Source organism: Xiphias gladius, chromosome 3, assembly GCF_016859285.1.
Source record: "Xiphias gladius isolate SHS-SW01 ecotype Sanya breed wild chromosome 3, ASM1685928v1, whole genome shotgun sequence".
NCBI classification, from domain to species: domain Eukaryota; kingdom Metazoa; phylum Chordata; class Actinopteri; order Istiophoriformes; family Xiphiidae; genus Xiphias; species Xiphias gladius.
This window is the reverse complement of record NC_053402.1, coordinates 19,256,826-19,274,879: the sequence shown is the minus strand read 5'-3', so window position 1 is coordinate 19,274,879 and position 18,054 is coordinate 19,256,826. Positions and strand designations below refer to the sequence as shown.

The 18,054-nt window shown below is 42.3% G+C and overlaps 1 protein-coding gene across 2 annotated transcripts; it reads right to left on the bottom strand.

Annotated features, from left to right (window-relative positions):
• Positions 1-5,544: 5,544 nt before the first annotated feature.
• mylk5 (myosin, light chain kinase 5) lies at positions 5,545-15,178 on the bottom strand. Of its 2 annotated transcripts, XM_040123813.1 has the most exons (18): positions 14,918-15,178; positions 14,659-14,818; positions 12,744-12,893; positions 12,228-12,380; positions 11,786-11,968; positions 11,271-11,306; positions 10,045-10,172; positions 9,764-9,917; positions 9,373-9,684; positions 9,174-9,282; positions 8,541-8,744; positions 8,201-8,418; positions 7,987-8,110; positions 7,225-7,377; positions 7,011-7,140; positions 6,837-6,924; positions 6,564-6,704; positions 5,545-6,155 (listed from the first exon to the last, which is right to left on the bottom strand). In XM_040123813.1, exons 2-18 carry the CDS (start codon positions 14,792-14,794, stop codon positions 5,950-5,952), a joined length of 2,625 nt encoding a protein of 874 aa, XP_039979747.1. In that variant the 5' UTR covers positions 14,795-14,818; positions 14,918-15,178; the 3' UTR covers positions 5,545-5,949. The 2 variants fall into 2 exon arrangements, with proteins under 2 accessions (XP_039979747.1, XP_039979748.1); XM_040123814.1 differs by lacking the exons at positions 14,659-14,818; positions 14,918-15,178 and having other exon boundaries at positions 12,228-12,384; positions 12,744-12,811.
• Between the last annotated feature and the right edge of the window lie 2,876 nt (positions 15,179-18,054).

Sequence of the window (18,054 nt, the reverse complement as noted above, 5' to 3'; positions counted from 1 at the left end):
TTTACAATGACAAATGTTTATGCATCCAAAAGAGTCCTTGAAATTGAAAGGCACAAAAAAATCTGCCAGTCTTCTGGAGAACATTATGAAGCACATTGTCATTTGTCATTTATTTTTTATGCTGTCCCCAAGACTGGATTTCCAACCAGGCAAAGTGGGCGACTGGCCTGGGGCGCCAGACCCAGGTGTACTCTACTCTTCTACATAATTTGATTAATCACAAATGTTTTAGAAATTTGCACCACTAAAGTAAAATATCAGTTCTGTCAGTTCCTCCATCCTCCATCTTGTCGCCCTAGTCTTGAAGATCGTCTGTGTATCAAAATCTAGTTTTAAGACCTTAATTGTTTTAGTTTATATTGTTGTGGTTTGTAGTAAAGTTGTTTTATCAAATTGCTGTATATTTTTTTCTATGTTGAAGTAATTAACACACAGAAAACCTGCTGCAAGGTCGTATTATCCCATCATAGGAGAACTGTAAAGCTGCAACTGGCAATTATTTTCACTATCAATACATCTAACAGTTTCCTTCTTTAAAAATTAGTTGATTGTTCATTGCATAAAATGTCAGAAAATGGTGAAATATGACTGTCATTATCCCCGGAATAGCTTTGTGTAGTCTGACCATCTGTCAAAACCCACCAAAAATGCATGCATTTTCTTAAAATGCATGTTCCATGTTCTGCTTATTCCAATAAAATCATTCAAAAAAAATTGTTAAACAAGCTACATTATATTGCTGTGTTACAGGTCCACCCATCAATAGTTCAGGCTGGGAGCCGGTTCGAAATACAATCCTCAGATCTCAACCAGACATTGTTTCACTGCCCCCTATGTCCCAATTTTAAATTAACTACCAGCAGGAGGATCCAGAGGCACATGGATGCCCATATCAACAATGCATTGCATGTCCAAGGTAACGTGAGTGTCATAGCTGGAGAGCTCACACATATTTACTTGTGGTTAAATAGTGATGTTGCAGTGTTTTGTTTTGTTTTGTTTTTTTTTGATTTTTTTTTCATTCCTACATTTTGAAGCTGTTGTGACCGCTTGCAGGTAACATCATTTGCAGATGCAACACGCCATGCAGACCAACGGGTCATTATCATTGCCCCTACTGTGAAAAAACAATTCTACGGAAGGAAAATATGGAAACTCACATGCATGGATGCCAAAATAAATCCTCCCTGCCAATGATATTGGCACCAACCTCACTGCCATTATCAGCATCGCAGCCGTGCATTCACGTTTCCAAGGACATTTCAGGATTCCCTTGTCCACCTACGACATCGACAACACTCCCTTCTCTTCCTATTACACCAGCAGCACCCTCTTCTCCTCCTACGACATCGACAGTACACCTCTCTCCACCTGCAACGTCGCCGCCAACACCTTCTCCACCTGTGACACCAGCAGTGCCTAACTCAGAGGAGGAGGAGCAGCCTATGGAGTCTAATGCATCATTAGTAGATCAAGACCATTGTTACACGCTTCCGCTCCCAGTTTCTCACCACTCCCCCGTAGCGTCAACGGTATCCAGCGATATTCCCTCAGCTTCACAACCAGAGGCCTCTAGCACAGAAGCCTGTTCACCCGAGGCTTCAGTTGAGGCTGGTGCAGCGTCTCAGGACACAATGAAGCTGCCCTCTTACGGTGTCAGACGTTTAAAGGTGGCGCGGTGCCCTCACTGCTCGCTTCGTCTTTACAAGAAAAACCTGGGTGCCCATATACAGAGGAAGCACGTAGGGCTAAAGGATGTTACTGCTGCATCGCACCTAAAAAAACGTATGTGTTGATGAAGCACATGGAATATTCACTGTTCAAAAAGTTACCAATGGGTTCTCTGTGCCGATACATGTATAGCGTAAAACGTGGGGAAATCATCATCAGATAAAGTGTGAGTTGGAGGAATGTCACAAGTATCAGCTGCTTGCAAAGCAGAGTGGGCTGATTTACAGTCTGTGCAAGCACATTCGATCACTGGATTACTGCCGCAAGAATGCTCACGAGGAGTTTCTTAACCCAGAGGTTCTTGAAGAATTGGTGTCTCTGCATATTGTCGAAGAATCTATGATGGCAACCTGCAAATCGAGGCGAAAAGCAGCAGAGAAAGAGCACGTGCCTTTTGCTGTGTTAGTGGATTTAGGAGGTTCCACGCATCAACTTTGTCTCTCTGTTCACGAGCCCAGAATTCATAGTTTCTCCTGTTTTGGCAGAGTTATAGTCACTTATAACTTGAAAAAACACTCCTGGCATTTCCCCTGCACAAACCCTGGTAAATCGTGTCCTCATAAGAGCATCGGTAAATGGCACATATTCCAAACCAGGAAAGATCTCCTGCCTGCATCAACTCAAGAGACATCTCACTCTCACATTTATCGTGCGACCCAAGGGCTGGACAGAAGTGTGAGATACACTTATGCAGAGAAGAAGATACCAGCAACTCTTCCCGGAGACGCCACGGCTCCAAGAGCTCTGACAGATTATCCCGTATGTTTGATCCCTACTGAAGAAACATGCAAGCTCTGTCCAGGCCATCCCAGATTAGAAGAGGGTTTTCTCATCACAGACAAAGCTACAACAGTCGGCATGAGCGGTGTGAAACATAGTAAGTTAAATACATCATTGACTGACCCCATGCTGCCTCTTTGATGTCCTAATTTTACCCACCTACGCATTGCAGACATTTCGACGTATAATAGGAGATGCCCAGAATGCCACATGGACTATCGGTACCAGGAGTGGCGAGATGGTCTCCATAACTTCAATGACTTTGTCACTCTGACTCATGAGCTATGTCGCTATATGCGGCACAGCCTACAGGTGTGTATATAGCAATGTCAGGACCCAATGAGTTATAAAAAATAACTGTTAAAGGAACTAAATAATTGTGAAGGTTCTTATATGTCAAACCTGCATAAACATGTATACACTATATCTGGTCTTACTCGTAAAACAAAGTTGTGTAATAATTTATTGATCAGTTTGTTTGTTTGTTTTTACAGAACCATGTGTCAGTGTCCAGAAGGATCAGCTGTCTGGAGAGTTTTCGGGGCCAAAAGTTTCCCGCAGTTGGCATCATTTTCCAAGCATATTGTCACTTTGAGGCACTGAGCAGGACAGAGTACAGTTACTCCTGTGTAAACTGTGGCTTCTTCCCTGCTGTTGTAATTATGGACGTCCACAGAAACAGACTCTCCAAACTGGATGGTAGGTTTTATGAGCAACCGAAGGGATAAGAAGTTAAAATCTGTATTTTTTATTCAAATGGACGATGGTTTATGCAATTATCCAATCTGTATGTGATTGTAGTGAGTGACCTGAACACACCCCCCGAAGATTTTGATGGACACCACAACATAGAGGACTTCTGGGACTCTGTACATCTGGAAATGATTAGTCGAGGCTTTTTTCCCGGTAAGTACAGAGTTAAATCCTACTGTATGTCTGAATGTCTATTTACTGTTGTTGAAACCACAAGTTGAACACCGAGGACGACATTCACTACACAGATCATTCTTAAATCGACAGTCACTTGTGGTCAGGTCACAAAACCATACCATGCTGTCCTGTCAGTGGCTTTCAGACCATATAAAGTAATGTAGTCAATGTCAAAAATATATTTTGCTGCAGGAGATTGAATGTTGTTTGCCAAAAATGACAAAAGTCAAACTGTAGAAAGTTGATCTTAAATTCTGCTGATTGACGTTTTTATTCACCTCGTAAGTTTTAAATAAAATAATTATCTATTTATTTATAGTTTGGAAACAAATAGTGAAATTCAGTGTAGCTATGCATTTTTGATGTTTTTACACTTTTGTTTTATTTTGCATTGATAATGATGAGCATGACCTTGTTCCTATTGTTTTTCTAGGCTCCTCAACAAATCCATTTGTGGTTCGTCCATGTTATGAATACTGGGCTCCTTGGATTGGGAAGAAAACCCCCAAATCTGCCCATGTCCTCAATACTGAATTCGAAAAGATGCCAACATCTGAGACCGAGGGAGAACTGAGTAGCGTAACTAGAGACCATCTTTGTGAGGAACTACTAAAACAAAATGTAGGTTCTTTATTTAATTAGGTCTTATTTATTTGTCCAGAAAAATTACAGAAAGCTCTCAATAGAATTTGGTTTTTGCTATATGATATTGAAATTGAATTAGATATAGTGCTACATTATTGGCATAATAAAATACCTGTCGTCTCACACATAGGGAACATGAAGGAAAAAGGTTTTTGTAAAATAAGTTTTGTATTGTGCACAGTTGAGCTCCTTTTTTTGGTCAGGGAGGGGTTGAGCTGTACTGACAGAGAAGGAGCATACTTTCCCTCTTCCTGTGCATGCCTCGGGTCCTTTAAGAGATGTTACATCAAAATCACTGCTAAGAATAACGATTGATTCTTCGGATTTTGCTTAACACCCATGTTTGAAGCAACTCTTCAAAGTCTGTGCAAAAGTTGCGGTTTCGAAATGAGTGGATCTCATAGAGATCTGGTAATTCGGCTGAGGGAGAAACTGACGAATCGACAGACATATGTCAATGTGTATCAATCTATCTGGGGCGCCTCTGGTAAGTGTGATTTAAATATGACTATGAAAATCCTGCGTAAATGAAAAAAATCTTTAAAGGATTTTCCTTTTTTTTTTCTTCCCCTCTACAGGTGGATGGTCTGTAGTTGCATGCCCCCATGGCATTGTTTACAGTCTGAAATTCAACCTGCAGACAGAAAGTCCAAGAGATTTCACTGACCTTCTTTTGTCATGGAAACATTTCCCAAATGTCTGTCTGTATGACTCTGCACACGGTTTGGCAACACACACAAATTCACGAGTTCCTGACAACCCCCCATTTCACCCACATGAAGGAAAACCAGTGGCCCCGACAAAGGAGAACGTGGCCAAAGCAGTTTGTGGAAAACTGAAGGTGCCCCTGCAGTGGCTCAGAGAAAAATACGAGCATTCAGAAGAGAAAATGGACATCCAGTAACTAGATCGAGCCACCATTTTGCACTTCATGACAAACTCCATCAGAGCAACACAAAAGACCCGCATGATGTGTTGCGAAGGGTTGATCTAGTACCTGAACTCAAGGACTGTGTGAAAAGTGAGGCAGTGAAACCTCTGTTTGCTTACATGAGAAAAAACAATTATTTCCTCAACAGCATGGCACCTTCCACACACATGTTCCTGATGAGAAACCTGATCGAACACAGGAAACCTAGTTAATGCTATGGTTTGACTTTGATACTCCACTAAAAACTGTGTTGTGTATCTTTTATATCAATTCTGTGAAAATATAACATGAAGCCTGTGTAGGTATACGTACAGTATGATGGTTCGAGTGTATCTTTTCATATCATTAAAAGTTAATGCCTTCCTATGTTAGCAGTTAGCACTTACAGTGCTGTGTTAAAGCTTGGACACCCCTTAATTTTTCGCAACCGACAAAAGCTTAAAGTATATCAGAAATCACAAGCCAGATCTTCAATATGTGATTCAAACAGCAAAGTTTCAGGCCTGTTTTCAAAAGGAGTATCTCAATTTAATCATATTCATTTATTCATCATGCCAGGTAATAGGTTTGAAAGGGAACCTTAAAATTATTCACCTATGAGCCAAAGTAAGAAATAAATTGACGGTTTTAGCTGAAACAACATATTGTTTAAGACAGTGTATAACCATATCCTACTCTCATGAAGAAATAACCTTTATACTTTACTGTAACAGTATTCATCTATTCTTGCATTTTGTACAGTAATACGTGTAATACTAGATTAAATTACTGTACAAAATGTAATACTACATTTTGTACAGTAATACATGTATTATATATTTCCAGCCACAGTACAGGATGAATGTAAGATACATCTGTTCAAGGCACATAAGAACATTAAAATATATTTATGTGTCTGTCATGTATAGTATCCCAACATAGATATAATGGGTCTATTCTTGAACAGTGAGGTTGGCTGAGCAGAATGTCTCCCCATGGTCATTGGTGGCTCGACAGGTGTAAACATTGGTGTCCTTGGCGCCAACTTTGGTGAGGACCAGGGTACAGTGGCCGTCCTCCTCATAATCTATCTGCACTGTGGATGACTCCACTACAGGCTCCTCCCCACACAGCCACACCACCTCTGGGTCAGGGTATCCTGCCAAGATAGACGGCAGGGGATGAGGACAGGGGCACGGGTCAGAAGTCTTTAAGTTCATGTTGATTCACCAGTCTGTGTAAAGTAATTGCAAGTCTAGATGCAAGACTTAAAGGTCTGAATGTGGACCATTAAAATGACAGTATTCTTTAGAAGCCGTGCTTCAAAATAATAGGCCTGATAATAGTATATGCAAGGTTTGTGGCAGATTTTTTTTTTTTTATTCCTTAATTTAACTAGATTAAAACTTAAATTTTATTTTTTAATTTCAAATTGCAGGTCTTTAGGCAGTCAAGCAAGTCAAGTGTCCAAGTGGTAAACAAAACAAACTATAATATAACAAAGAGTAACACAGGGAACTGTTGGAGCTTTTGAATGAAGACCTCTGGACAAGAAGTCGTGGTGTACCTGTGAGGTGACATGAGAGACGGGCACAGGATCCCTGAGCTACTGTCTGGTCCTCAAGGCTCTGGGTGAACTGGGGTGGCCCATGCATCTTGCGTTCCAGAGACTGCAGGGCATCCTCTGCTTCTGGGCTTAGGGGCGATTCTGGGACAGAGAGGGGAAAGAGGAAGTTGATGAAAGAAGGGAGAAAGCCCAGGACCACTTATATAGCCAGGTTAGACCAGGAAACAAAGATGGTTCTGATGAGGAGAAGATAATAGAAGGTGCATGTCTTACCTCCTCCAGGGCTGGTAGGAGATCCAGAGCTGTCACTTTTGGAAAGTAAAGCCATTCTCTTCAGGGCAAGCATGGCCTTACCTGCTTTCTGTGAGACAAACATTGAAAGAGTTTGAAACAGATAGCAAAACTAACACCTCAAACTAAAAAAAACAACAACAACAACTGTGTTACCTTCCACTTCTGCCGGGCTAGAAACTTTTTCATTTTCTCCTTGGACAGACACTTGGTGGTGGTGAGATCTCCAGAGTCAAATGCTGCCATCCAAGGATGGGAAAGGGCCTCTTCACAAGACATCCTCTGCCTGAGAAGCACATACAGGGTTACTGGTGGGTAAGTGAAGATGGTATCTGGTGGCTGTGCATTAGCTGCATGTGAATAAATTCACCTGGTGTCCTTGTTGAGAAGGGAGCTGATGAAACTTTTGGCCTCGTCTGTTATCTCATCAAAGCTCTCCTCATCAAACTCCCACTGGGCAGCTGTGACCAAGGCCAGAGTCTCTGTATCACTGCTTCCCTGGAATGGAGACTCGCCACTCAGTCTGAAAACCAGAGAAAGACATAGAGGCAGAAGTGTCATTATATTGACTGTGGCAACCTACATCCACTAGGTGGCATCAAAAATCTAAAATTCAAAACGTTTATCCATCATGACTATTATCGCCAGCACAGTCCAATCAGTCTATTGTGTTCTAGTACATTTCTCAAAGTGTTTCTCTGGAGTTGCAATTGACTAAGGGCCTTTTGACGAAGGAGTAAAGTGGATTAGATCAGTTTGATGTACATGGGCCCAACTAACTCGATGCTAGTTTGATGTGATACATTTCTCAGTATCAGAAAATCTGGCTGAAACTCACTATAAGGCTCTGAAAAGCTGAGGTGAGGAGCAGAGATTCGGTGCTAATTGTCTGTAGGATCATCACCAGGAGCGATGGCTTTCACATTGCCACACTGTCATTTCATATTGTTGTTTAAAAAAAAAAGAAAAAAGGGTTATAGCCACTTTAAGCCATGCCTGTAGCTTCATATTTATTGTAGAGACATGAGAGTGGTATTGATCTTTCCGTCTCTCTCTCTCTCTAAGCGTGACTTCCAAAATGTCAAATGTCCTTTAGTGTAGAAAGGGCTATCGGAGTGAGAGTGTGACTCACAATATGTAGCAGATGACCCCAATGCTCCACATGTCAGTGGCCAAACACACAGGCTCATAGTTGATCACTTCAGGTGCCACGAACTCGGGAGTCCCGTGCATCACCTTCAGAGGCGTGTTGCCATCTGTTAAGCGTAAATCACACAGACTAATCTGATATCGAAACATACCATAACATGCATAAAAGAATATTAAGAGAGTTTAATTTCACATACCAAGCCTGCTGGCTAATCCGAAGTCAATGATCTTTATGGAGGTGCCAGTGGTGTCGACACACACAATGTTTTCAGGTTTGAGGTCCAGATGGATAATGTTTTGCTGATGCATGTAGGCAATCCCCTCCAGGATCTGCTGCATGTAGCGCACGCTGGCAGGCTCTGTGTGCTCAAAGCTGTCGTCCACAATGCGTTCAAACAGTTCCCCGCCCGCGATACTGCAGACAGACAAATCACAGTGACAGCAAGCTGTTATTATATTTTTTTTTTGTTTACACCCAGAGTTTTTGCAGCTCCTATAATGAATTTAACCACTTCGGGATTTCACCATGATACTCACAACTCCATGACCATGACCATCTCAGGCTTGTGATCATAGGCCGCCAGACACTGAACCAGTTTGGGGTGGTGGAGATAGTTCATCAGCTCTATCTCTTTACGAGCAGCCTCCCTCTCCTTGGCACGTCGGCCTTTGTAGAACTTCCCAGCACACACCAGTTCCGTCTCTTTGTGGGTTAACTTGAACACCAGGCCAAACTTTCCCCTGACGAAGAGATGAGTTTAGTTATTTTCTTATCTCTGGACCTTAAGGAAGAAAGGCGAATGTCATGTCATCACAGAGCTTGAAAAACTGTGGTCACGTAGTGAGGTGAGCCCATCACAATGTCCATTTCCTGACTTACAGATAGAGGCTGACAGTATTTAATCTGAGATTAGTATTTCTTCATCTGTCAGTCAAGTGGCATTTCTTACCATTATTAACTGCAACCACTGGTGAATTCTAGCCTGCACTGGGATACATTTGTTAGCTTACCAGGGTAAACCGTGTCTCTACATGAATGTGTTTTAATCCTCCCTCTGCCACGCTTATTAAAAGGAAGACTTATCTTGAAATGTCGAGCTTTCTTGTTCATTCCAAATTGTGAAATAAGTCTTTTGGCACTTCTTGAAAAACTTGTTTGGGTTTACTCACATTCCCAGTTTCTGCTGCAAATTGTAGTGATCCGTGACTTTGTGGGAAGAGTCAATAGTTACAGTAGTATAAGCCTGAGGGACCTCCTCTTCTCGCAGTTTGTCTGAATCTATGCATGCAGACACAATAGCCATAATGTAATCCTCATTATATTTGCCTATCATTTCAAATGTGGTATCAGTAACTCATACCACCTCACCTTTCTGCTCCATCCTAACCACTGGTGACACTGGTCCTGGCTCGCTTGCTCCCACTGTGTTGTAGGCCCTCACTCTGAAACAGTACTCCTCTTGAGGCTTCAGCCCAGAACACACTCTGTATGAAGTGCTCTTACACTGGGCGGTGATTTCGCTCCAATCCCCAGGCTCAGCACGTCCTTGTTTCTTTACCTCAACCACGTAACCCAGGACGGCGCTGCCGCCGTCGTAGCAGGGGCCCGACCAGGACAGCACAAGGCTGGAGGCAGAGACGCGGGAGATCACGGGAGAAGAGGCGGGAGGCTGTGGTCTCTCTGGTGGGAGGATGGTGAATAAAGTGCTCAAGTATCTGCTTCACATGGTCCTGAAATTGCAGAGAGTGTGTTGTCTTACCTAGTACAGAAAGGGTGAGCGTGTGTTGTGCTGAGCTTTTGCGGTCCCTCACTACAATAGTGTAGCAACCTGTGTGCTGCGGTTTAGTCTCTGCTATAACAAGTGTACTGCTCCGATCGGTATTTTCTGTCCACAGCTCTGGACCATCCACTATCTGCAAGTATAAAATGTGTGAGGAAAAGAGGGGGATGGGGGGGTAAATATTGAGAAACAGTGGAGACAAATGAAGTTGGAATGGCAGACAGTGGATATGATATAAACTAGCCTTTAAATTACAACACCTGCTCTTTGTTTCTGATCCAACAGGCCACTACAGGAGGGCTGCCGGTGTAAAAACACGACAGACGGGCAGTCTGTCCCGCCTTCACCTTGAGGTGCTGCGGGGGGTTTTCAAAATGTAATGCTGGACCTGCAAAGCCAAAACACAGAGAGTGATTTGACTCAAAATCTGCCTGTTCATTGTAGAGTCTGGTTGAGTTCATCATCTAAGTTCTTACAACGTGACACTGGAAGGAAATTATCCAGTGTGGTGTGTGAGTGTAAGATAAAGATAGAGACAGAGAAAATGACTCGGTATTGGGATCTGTGGTTGGTAGTCTACTGTAAAACTGGGAGCGTATCACTTCCCCTGAGACCCTTATTATTGTAGCATAAAGCAGACCAAGTGTCTCAAGTGGAAACAAAGTACAAAACAAAGATGGCCTATACCACACAAACAGGTACAATGAGTCCTTTTGTAATCGAGTGTGTTAAACAATGCTAAAATAGATCACCTGTTCTTTGACTACACCCATGCCTCCCGGTTCCATAATATGTTTCACACACTTAGAGCTCTTTACTTGGACAAATATCCTTAAACCAAGCACACAGAACTCATACTTGAAGTCATACACTGTAGTGTATCTTATAGTTATGTAATGTTAACATTTTTTTGCATTAGACTGCAAAGTTCCATATGTGAGCTGACGCTGTCAGTATTCAAATATTATGGCATCAGGGTGCTGAATTTGACTGGACAATCTGATACAACTTCGTTATGTCTAAATAGCTTTAGTATCTACAGTCTACCTTCTTTACAAAGCCAATTCTATCTCATTTAAACCATAAAAAAAAAAAAAAAACATTCCTCTGTGCTGTAAGAGTATAACATAACCATTCAGACCTTATTATGTGAGCTTCTCATGCTTTTATTGTTGCAGCCTACACCCCAAGGTAAAGTCACCCAGTATATGGGAGCACAGTAGTTCAGAGCCCGACAACATTATTGCAAGAACAAAGGCTAAAATAGAAGGTGAAGCTCCAGGGCAAACCACAACCGCACACATGTAAAAAAGAAAAACAGACTCTAATAGACAAGTTACATCACCATGATCAAGCCAAATCAGACAGTGAACAATGAGGAATAGAAAGGTGAGTAGATGATGCAAAGACAGGTGCATTGCTCTCCCATTTGGAAGAGGTAGCGAGTGAGGAGGGGAAAAAAAGCACGAGTTCATTTGTTTCTCACCTTTCCCTGAGTTGGCTCTCTTCTTTGGGATGACTTCTGCAGAGATAGATGAAGTGCAGGTAGTTTTTAGTAGGGGACTTTAGAGGTGTGGCTTGGTCATGTCTATGGCTATCAGTTTACAGACTCAGCAAGTTTTACTGTACTGTACTCTGGCCACTTCCCTACATGGTGCTCACTCGGGACTGAGAACTTTTAGTGGGTGTATCAGAAAGCCGCAATGTTGTGGAAGTCCTGCATAATTCCTGTTGGGTATACATGTTGCCTGACAGCCAATCACACAAGGACTGGAAATGATGTATTTCCTTCTCATTTATAAATATAACATGGATATCCGGATAAAGTTAAAACAATGGTAAAGAGGCCAATATATTTTCCTGGTGCATCAAACCTTGTATGTAAATAAGGAAGGAAGCCGCCACCTATGTGTTGTTTTGAGCAGTAACTTGACTTCTAAAATTGTCAAAAAGGATCAAACCCCTTGTGCCTATACGTGAAATTAGTCATTATCTGATTACCTTTAGGAGATGAGACTGGGCTCTGCTTATCAGACCCTGCAGGGGAGGTACAAGTAGATCCTCTCAACGCCTGTAGCTCATCTCCGGGAGACTGTGGTGACCTTCCATTTTCCGTAACGCTCTTGGATGCAGAAGTGGGGATCTTTGAGACACGTTTCTGCACACCACAGATAGTTTCAAAGTCTGGATTGGTTGTGAGTGAGAGGTAAAGGAGAAGAGGTTTTATCAGAAATGAAATTCTGGCTTGTTTGTACTTATTGTGTTCAGAGTCTCATTGAATGAGAGGCCCTACATCACAGCTTGCAAGTGGCAGAATTTATAATTATCAGCAAAATGTGTTGTAAACTAATTTTCTCCTAATTGAACTTATGAGAAATTGAAAGAAGATGTCTCTAATGTCCATTATGGAGCAGTGCCCAGTGTCTCCCAGTGTCTGCCTCACCTCTGACGAACACAGCAGCGCAGCAAGACGTCTTCCCTGCACTGTTTTCTGCCAAGCAGGTGTAGGCACCGGCATCTTCCGGCAGGCAATCCCTCACTACAAAATTCACCTCCTTGCCACTGAAAGACCGTTTCCCAAAACGGGCCACTTCACCTGCCCATAGGAGCAAACAAACACACTAGAAACACACTCTTCCACTAGTTTAAGGAGCAACAACAGTGAGGAGAAGGAATGGGAGAAAGGAAGGGCCGGGAGTGTCGCTGGATACGGTACGAAAGATGCTGTTAACCTCTGGAACCCTGATGCGGATCCATCAATGCATATGCTGGTTGCATTGCCGGGCTTTGTTCAAACCCACTCTTTGGTTTAAATTACAGTCAAAATCCAAATGTCCCCGAACATGCAAAATATGTCCAACATGTCAAATTGAGGCAAAAGATATCTTAGGATACTCTGGGTCAACATTTGACCGCAAGCAAACATCGACCCGCGACAGAGTATATTGTCTCTCCTCACCATTGTGAAACCACGACACTTTGATCGGCTGACTTCCTGAGAGTACCCCACGTAGTGCGATGTCACTTCCTTCGTCCACGCAGCAGTCCTTCAGGGGCTCTACGAAGACGGGTGGATCCAGGCATTTACAAGGGGACAGGTTGAGAGACCCTGGATATGGTGAAGAGGGGTGGAAGGAGGCGAAGAGTCAGCCACAAAAGGAAAGAGCAACACAAGCAGGAGGGTTCACTTAACTGCATCTATGAAGTCTAGTTTAAGTATAGTAAAGTCCCCCCCTTTATTTCTGTCTTTGGTATGTAGTTTTGGCTAAATACTACTGTATTATCACATCGATTGTCTGTGGCTTTGTCTTAGATGTGAACTTATACCGTCTAGAAGTGCAGATATGTAACAGTTTGCAAGTGTGATGTTCCATCCTCTCATCTACCATAACAGTTCACACCACTTCATCTCTTCTTTCATTCTTCCTTTTTTGTCCCGTTAACTGTGTCAAAGGAATACAATTCCCCACTTCCCAGAAAACCACAGCACTGACATCAGTCATAGGCCTTAATATAAAAAAGATACACAAGCATGCTGACTCGATTGTGGTTTTTAATTTGTTTGTGTGTGTTTTCTTCCTAAGTCTTCCAGGACCACATCTTACATCATATTAAACGTGGGTGTTTATTTTCACTTGACTGAAGACGAATGCTTGCTTGAAGCTTGAATCTTAGCCAGACAAAAATGAGTGTTCCCAGGAACTGCACCCCTGCTGATTCAGTAAAGTTTCAATCACAAACACTTTCACAGCACCACAGGCTGACATTAGGTCTTATCACCAGTATAATTAATTGCCATTGTAGAGGGCCTACCATGTGTATTACAGTACCTTAACTACACACTGTGTAAAAATGGACCAAATGCAATCGTGCGTTGAAATGTTAAGTAATGTACAGTATACTAGTTATGGTTTAACAAAACCTGTTTTACCATCAACCTTTAGCCAGTGTTGACAATGCTGAACTACTCACTGTAAAGCCTGATGTTTTAATGACAGGCACACACCTCTTTCACGTCATGGCCCTTTTTTTTTTTTTTTTTGGCTTACCTACACAGCGCTGGAAGCTTTTATTAGCAGGTCAGTGGTGTCGGTTTCAAGTTACTCTAAAAACTTTCTACTGCTGTTGAAAATGAAACTTTCAAAACACTCTGGGTTACCTCAGATATACACTGTGGCCAAGCTGACTTAAGTCCATTTCGTCAGTTCCTGAAATTTCGACCTGTAAGAGATGCTGTACAAGGTTGTCATCTAACAGACACTTGTGTGTGATGACTGCCGGATGAATTTTATACTCAAATAATTTAAACAAGAAGATGTTCTTGACATTTAGGCCGCAACATTATAGCCGTCCTAAACAGTGGACAAAACTGTTTTATGTTAGCACATTTTCACAGCAAAAGCCACAAACCCAGTTTATATTAGTACAAGCTGAAAGAGATGAGAAATGGCATGTGTTCAAATGTTCATAGGAAATTAAATTAATTAAAAAGCAGCTAAACTTTGAGAGCATTAGGAAATTTGATGTTCAGTGTGGGCTGACATGAAAGTGAAAGGTCCCCAATACAATAAACAATCAGGTAACTGGACATTTAAACTCAGGGCAAACATAACCGGATATTAACTTTAAAAGCAGCAGACTTGGAGGGTGTGATGTCAGTTTTGTCACCAGGAGTAAATGAAAGCAAATTTCTTGAACTTCTTGTTTTGCAGGCACACCAAATTATTAAGAAGCATCACCATGTTCAGACCTGTCAATTCAAGCAATTACATTCACAACATGGTAAATGTCACTAGTTGAGCTCTTTCCAACACAAACACGCAGCCTTAAATTATTAATCTCCTCTCCCTCTCGCTCTGTCGTGCAGCCCTTACCTGAATCAGTATGTTTTTCTGAGGCCCTGGTGTCAATGGTTCCTGGCCCAGTTGCTGGTGCGGATGATGCACGTGGTGGCTTGATCTGCATCCTGAAGGTTGACACATAACGCTGTTTGCTGCCATCACCATTCATGTCTGTTTAAGAACACCCTGGCCTCTGGACAGAGTAACAACAAATAATTTACAAAGTCATTTCCCAGCGCTGATTATCAAACTTCCTTTTTCCGTCACTGCTGCGTGGGCCCCCGCAACTCACTCTCTCCTCTGTGAGAGCAACAAGCCTCTGTCTCTCTTTTTCACAGCCAGCCCTGCTCTGCCTGCACTCCTCAAACTTTTCTGTGCATGTTTCGAGCCGTCTTTTCTCACCCTCCCCTGAGCCACACTAACTCCACCTACATCCGAAATCTTTCTCTTTTACTTTGGCAATCTCAGGCTGGGTATCTCCTTATCTGTCCAGAGTCGCTCTGATGCTACCTCCCCCACCCACTACTCAAACCCCTGTCTTTATTATCATGGCTAATAGACACACACCACACATAAACAAGGAAAGACAGAGAGCAGGAGGGAGGGGGGGGGCTTATCTACCCACCCAGCCAAAGGTCGTATTGTGTGCTGTTTGTTGAATGTGCTGCAGTTTATCGATTTCCTTGTTTGCCTTCTCACTTATCAATGCTGCAACTGAACTTTGTGATGCCGGTGACGCTGGCAATGCAAAGGCTCATTTCACGCCTGAGGACTGTAAAGCCGTGACTGTGATCAACAGGCTTGTAAATTCTATGTGGCTTTAAGTGTGACCGCCTACCCCGGGAGAGTATATCCCAGCACACAAAGGGAGGCTGATTCTGGTACAATAGCATCACTTTACTACAACAGATCCACCTGCTGCTATGGTAACATGGAGATGGTTCTCATGATGAACATATGTTGTTGAGGCGATCAACCCAACAGTGCAGCACTGCGAAATCACACAATGTGCAACCTTCACTATGGGATGCAATCATGAGAGAGCAAGTGAGTAAGAATTATCAACCTGACTGTACTTAACATGTCTGAATCTCGGTACATCAGTGTTACTGAGGCGGGTAAACTGCATTAAAAGCGCTGAATTGTCAGCGAAAACAACAGAAGCTTGCTGAGGTGATTGCAACATCGCTTTCCTCTCTGGACCAATCCCAGTTTCTCAAATTCCACATTAGTGATCACACAGATAAGCACCGTGAGGGGCATGTTTTAGTTTCTGTGTGGGAAAAAAAATTCCCGAATCAAACATTTACCGTAAGGCTGCACACAGAAAGACACAGATTTATACGTTGAATTGCATACATTTATAGTATGGGCCGACTTTGGAGCAGTTGTTATAAAGCATATTTTAGTAAGTGCTACTGTGAAAGTAGCCCAGCCCCTATGCCATTATTCTGAGAAAAAAACAAAACCAAAACCAAGATATGGGGTGAAACCACTGGCATTCACTAGAACTTCACTATTAAAATGAAAAATCATCATATATATAGCTCAGCACATTCCCAAACACATATGAAGATGCATACAAGACAGCCTATACCCTTTTTCTATCTCAAGTTACATTTGCTGGAGACGGACATCCTCCATGCCTTGTGTGGGATTATGACGTAGCCACGTGCTCCAGTGTGCCAAGGTAGGGTTGACAACCGGATCTACATGATGATCTGTTAAAAAAAAATCTTTACACCTTACACCGCGTCTGTCCAGGAAACTGCTATAGGACATATGGGATGAGACTGTGTAAGTGATTCAATTAAGGGCTCTAATTGGTGCTAATGGGCCGTACAGATGAAGCGATTAAATGTTGTTATGTTAAAAGAGAGCGTCACGATACAAAAACAAATCAGCACTTTATATATGTTGCACATTGTGATAGACACAGAATCTGATGAGGTATGACTCAAAGCTTTAAATAAGACATGACAGCCTCCTGGGGAAAAACAAAACACACGCCGGGGACGTCGGCAGAAACTCTGGAGCTGCAGAACTGCTCATTAAAAGGAAGCAATGTGATAATGCTGCATTTCTCCCACAGAGCCTTGGCCCGTAGGAGCGTAATTAATGTAATTTAGGCACAGGGCCACTTACCCCACATACTGGAGTCGAGAGAAGGAGGGAGACATGCTGACTGACCCCTTACCTTACCCCCATCCCCAACCCCCCACTTGCTGCAGCTCTTACCAGCAAATGGTATGCGTAGAGGCAGTTTGGTCTGCCGTCTGTGATTGCCGTGATAAAACCTTCCAGAACTATCCACTAGGGCTCCTAAATCTGAACATGAGGCAACAGATGTAGACTGAAGATAGTCAAAGCTGAGTTAAGAGAGATAGGTATGTGAAGATAGGAATCCTCAGTGCTTCAAAGGTGGAACTGATGCAATATGAGTGTACATGAAACTTAAAAAGAATGGGTAATCCCTAAGATAAAAAGAAAGCAAGAGGTAAATGATGATTCGTTTTCCTATGAATGAAAAACTTGACTGTGACAGGAAACTGTTCTATGTAACACCTGTATATCACATAATGCTACAAATGTAAGACTGCATGCTGTAAATACCACATAGGAAGCAAGGTATAGTGCTGCCACATGACTGTTGGTTCTGATTGGTGGAAAAACTGTCCACATGTTTTGTGACATCTGTTTGAGGAAGTTTTTTGGAGATTCAAATTTCTCATTAGAAAAAAAGATGTCAAAACTGTGGACATTTTTGTAATAAAAAAAAAAGTTTAAAAGTTATTTAAATAATGAAAAAATAGGTATCAAACAATAAGTAGGTCATAAGTAATCATTTTTTTGGTAATAATATTACAGTGTATGAACCGCTCATTTATATGCTTACGCCTAACATCGCGTCATTCTTTAATCGTTACCAAAGAGGCACAGAAAAGAGTCAGTAAACAAGTAGGTGGTGAAATAATGTTAGTATTTATATTATAACATTAAATGTCTCCATATCAGAGAACTTTAGAGTGTCATATACAGTAGGTCAGTAGTATTAGGATATTTCTGAAAGCACGTGAATCAAACAACGTGCATTCACTGTTACACGGGCAGTCTTGCACAGTTGAACTGCAGTGCCCCCTGGTGGCGCATCTCTTCGCTTGCTTTTCGAAAAACCTGCTTCCACAGGGTGAGGTCAGCCGTTCAGTTGGACAAGCAGTCGAGGGGTTGAACAAGGATTCCCAGTTGTCGCTCGACAACGACGATCCGAAGCTGCACGTTCAACTGATTGCACCTCTTCAGCGAGGCTGCTGTCGGATGTCAGTCTCTTAACACTTACTGCAAACTAAGAAGAGACTGGCGCCATCTAGAGGCAAACAGTGTACATGCAATAAGATAATGTATGTAACCCCTTGTAAAATCATCTCACTA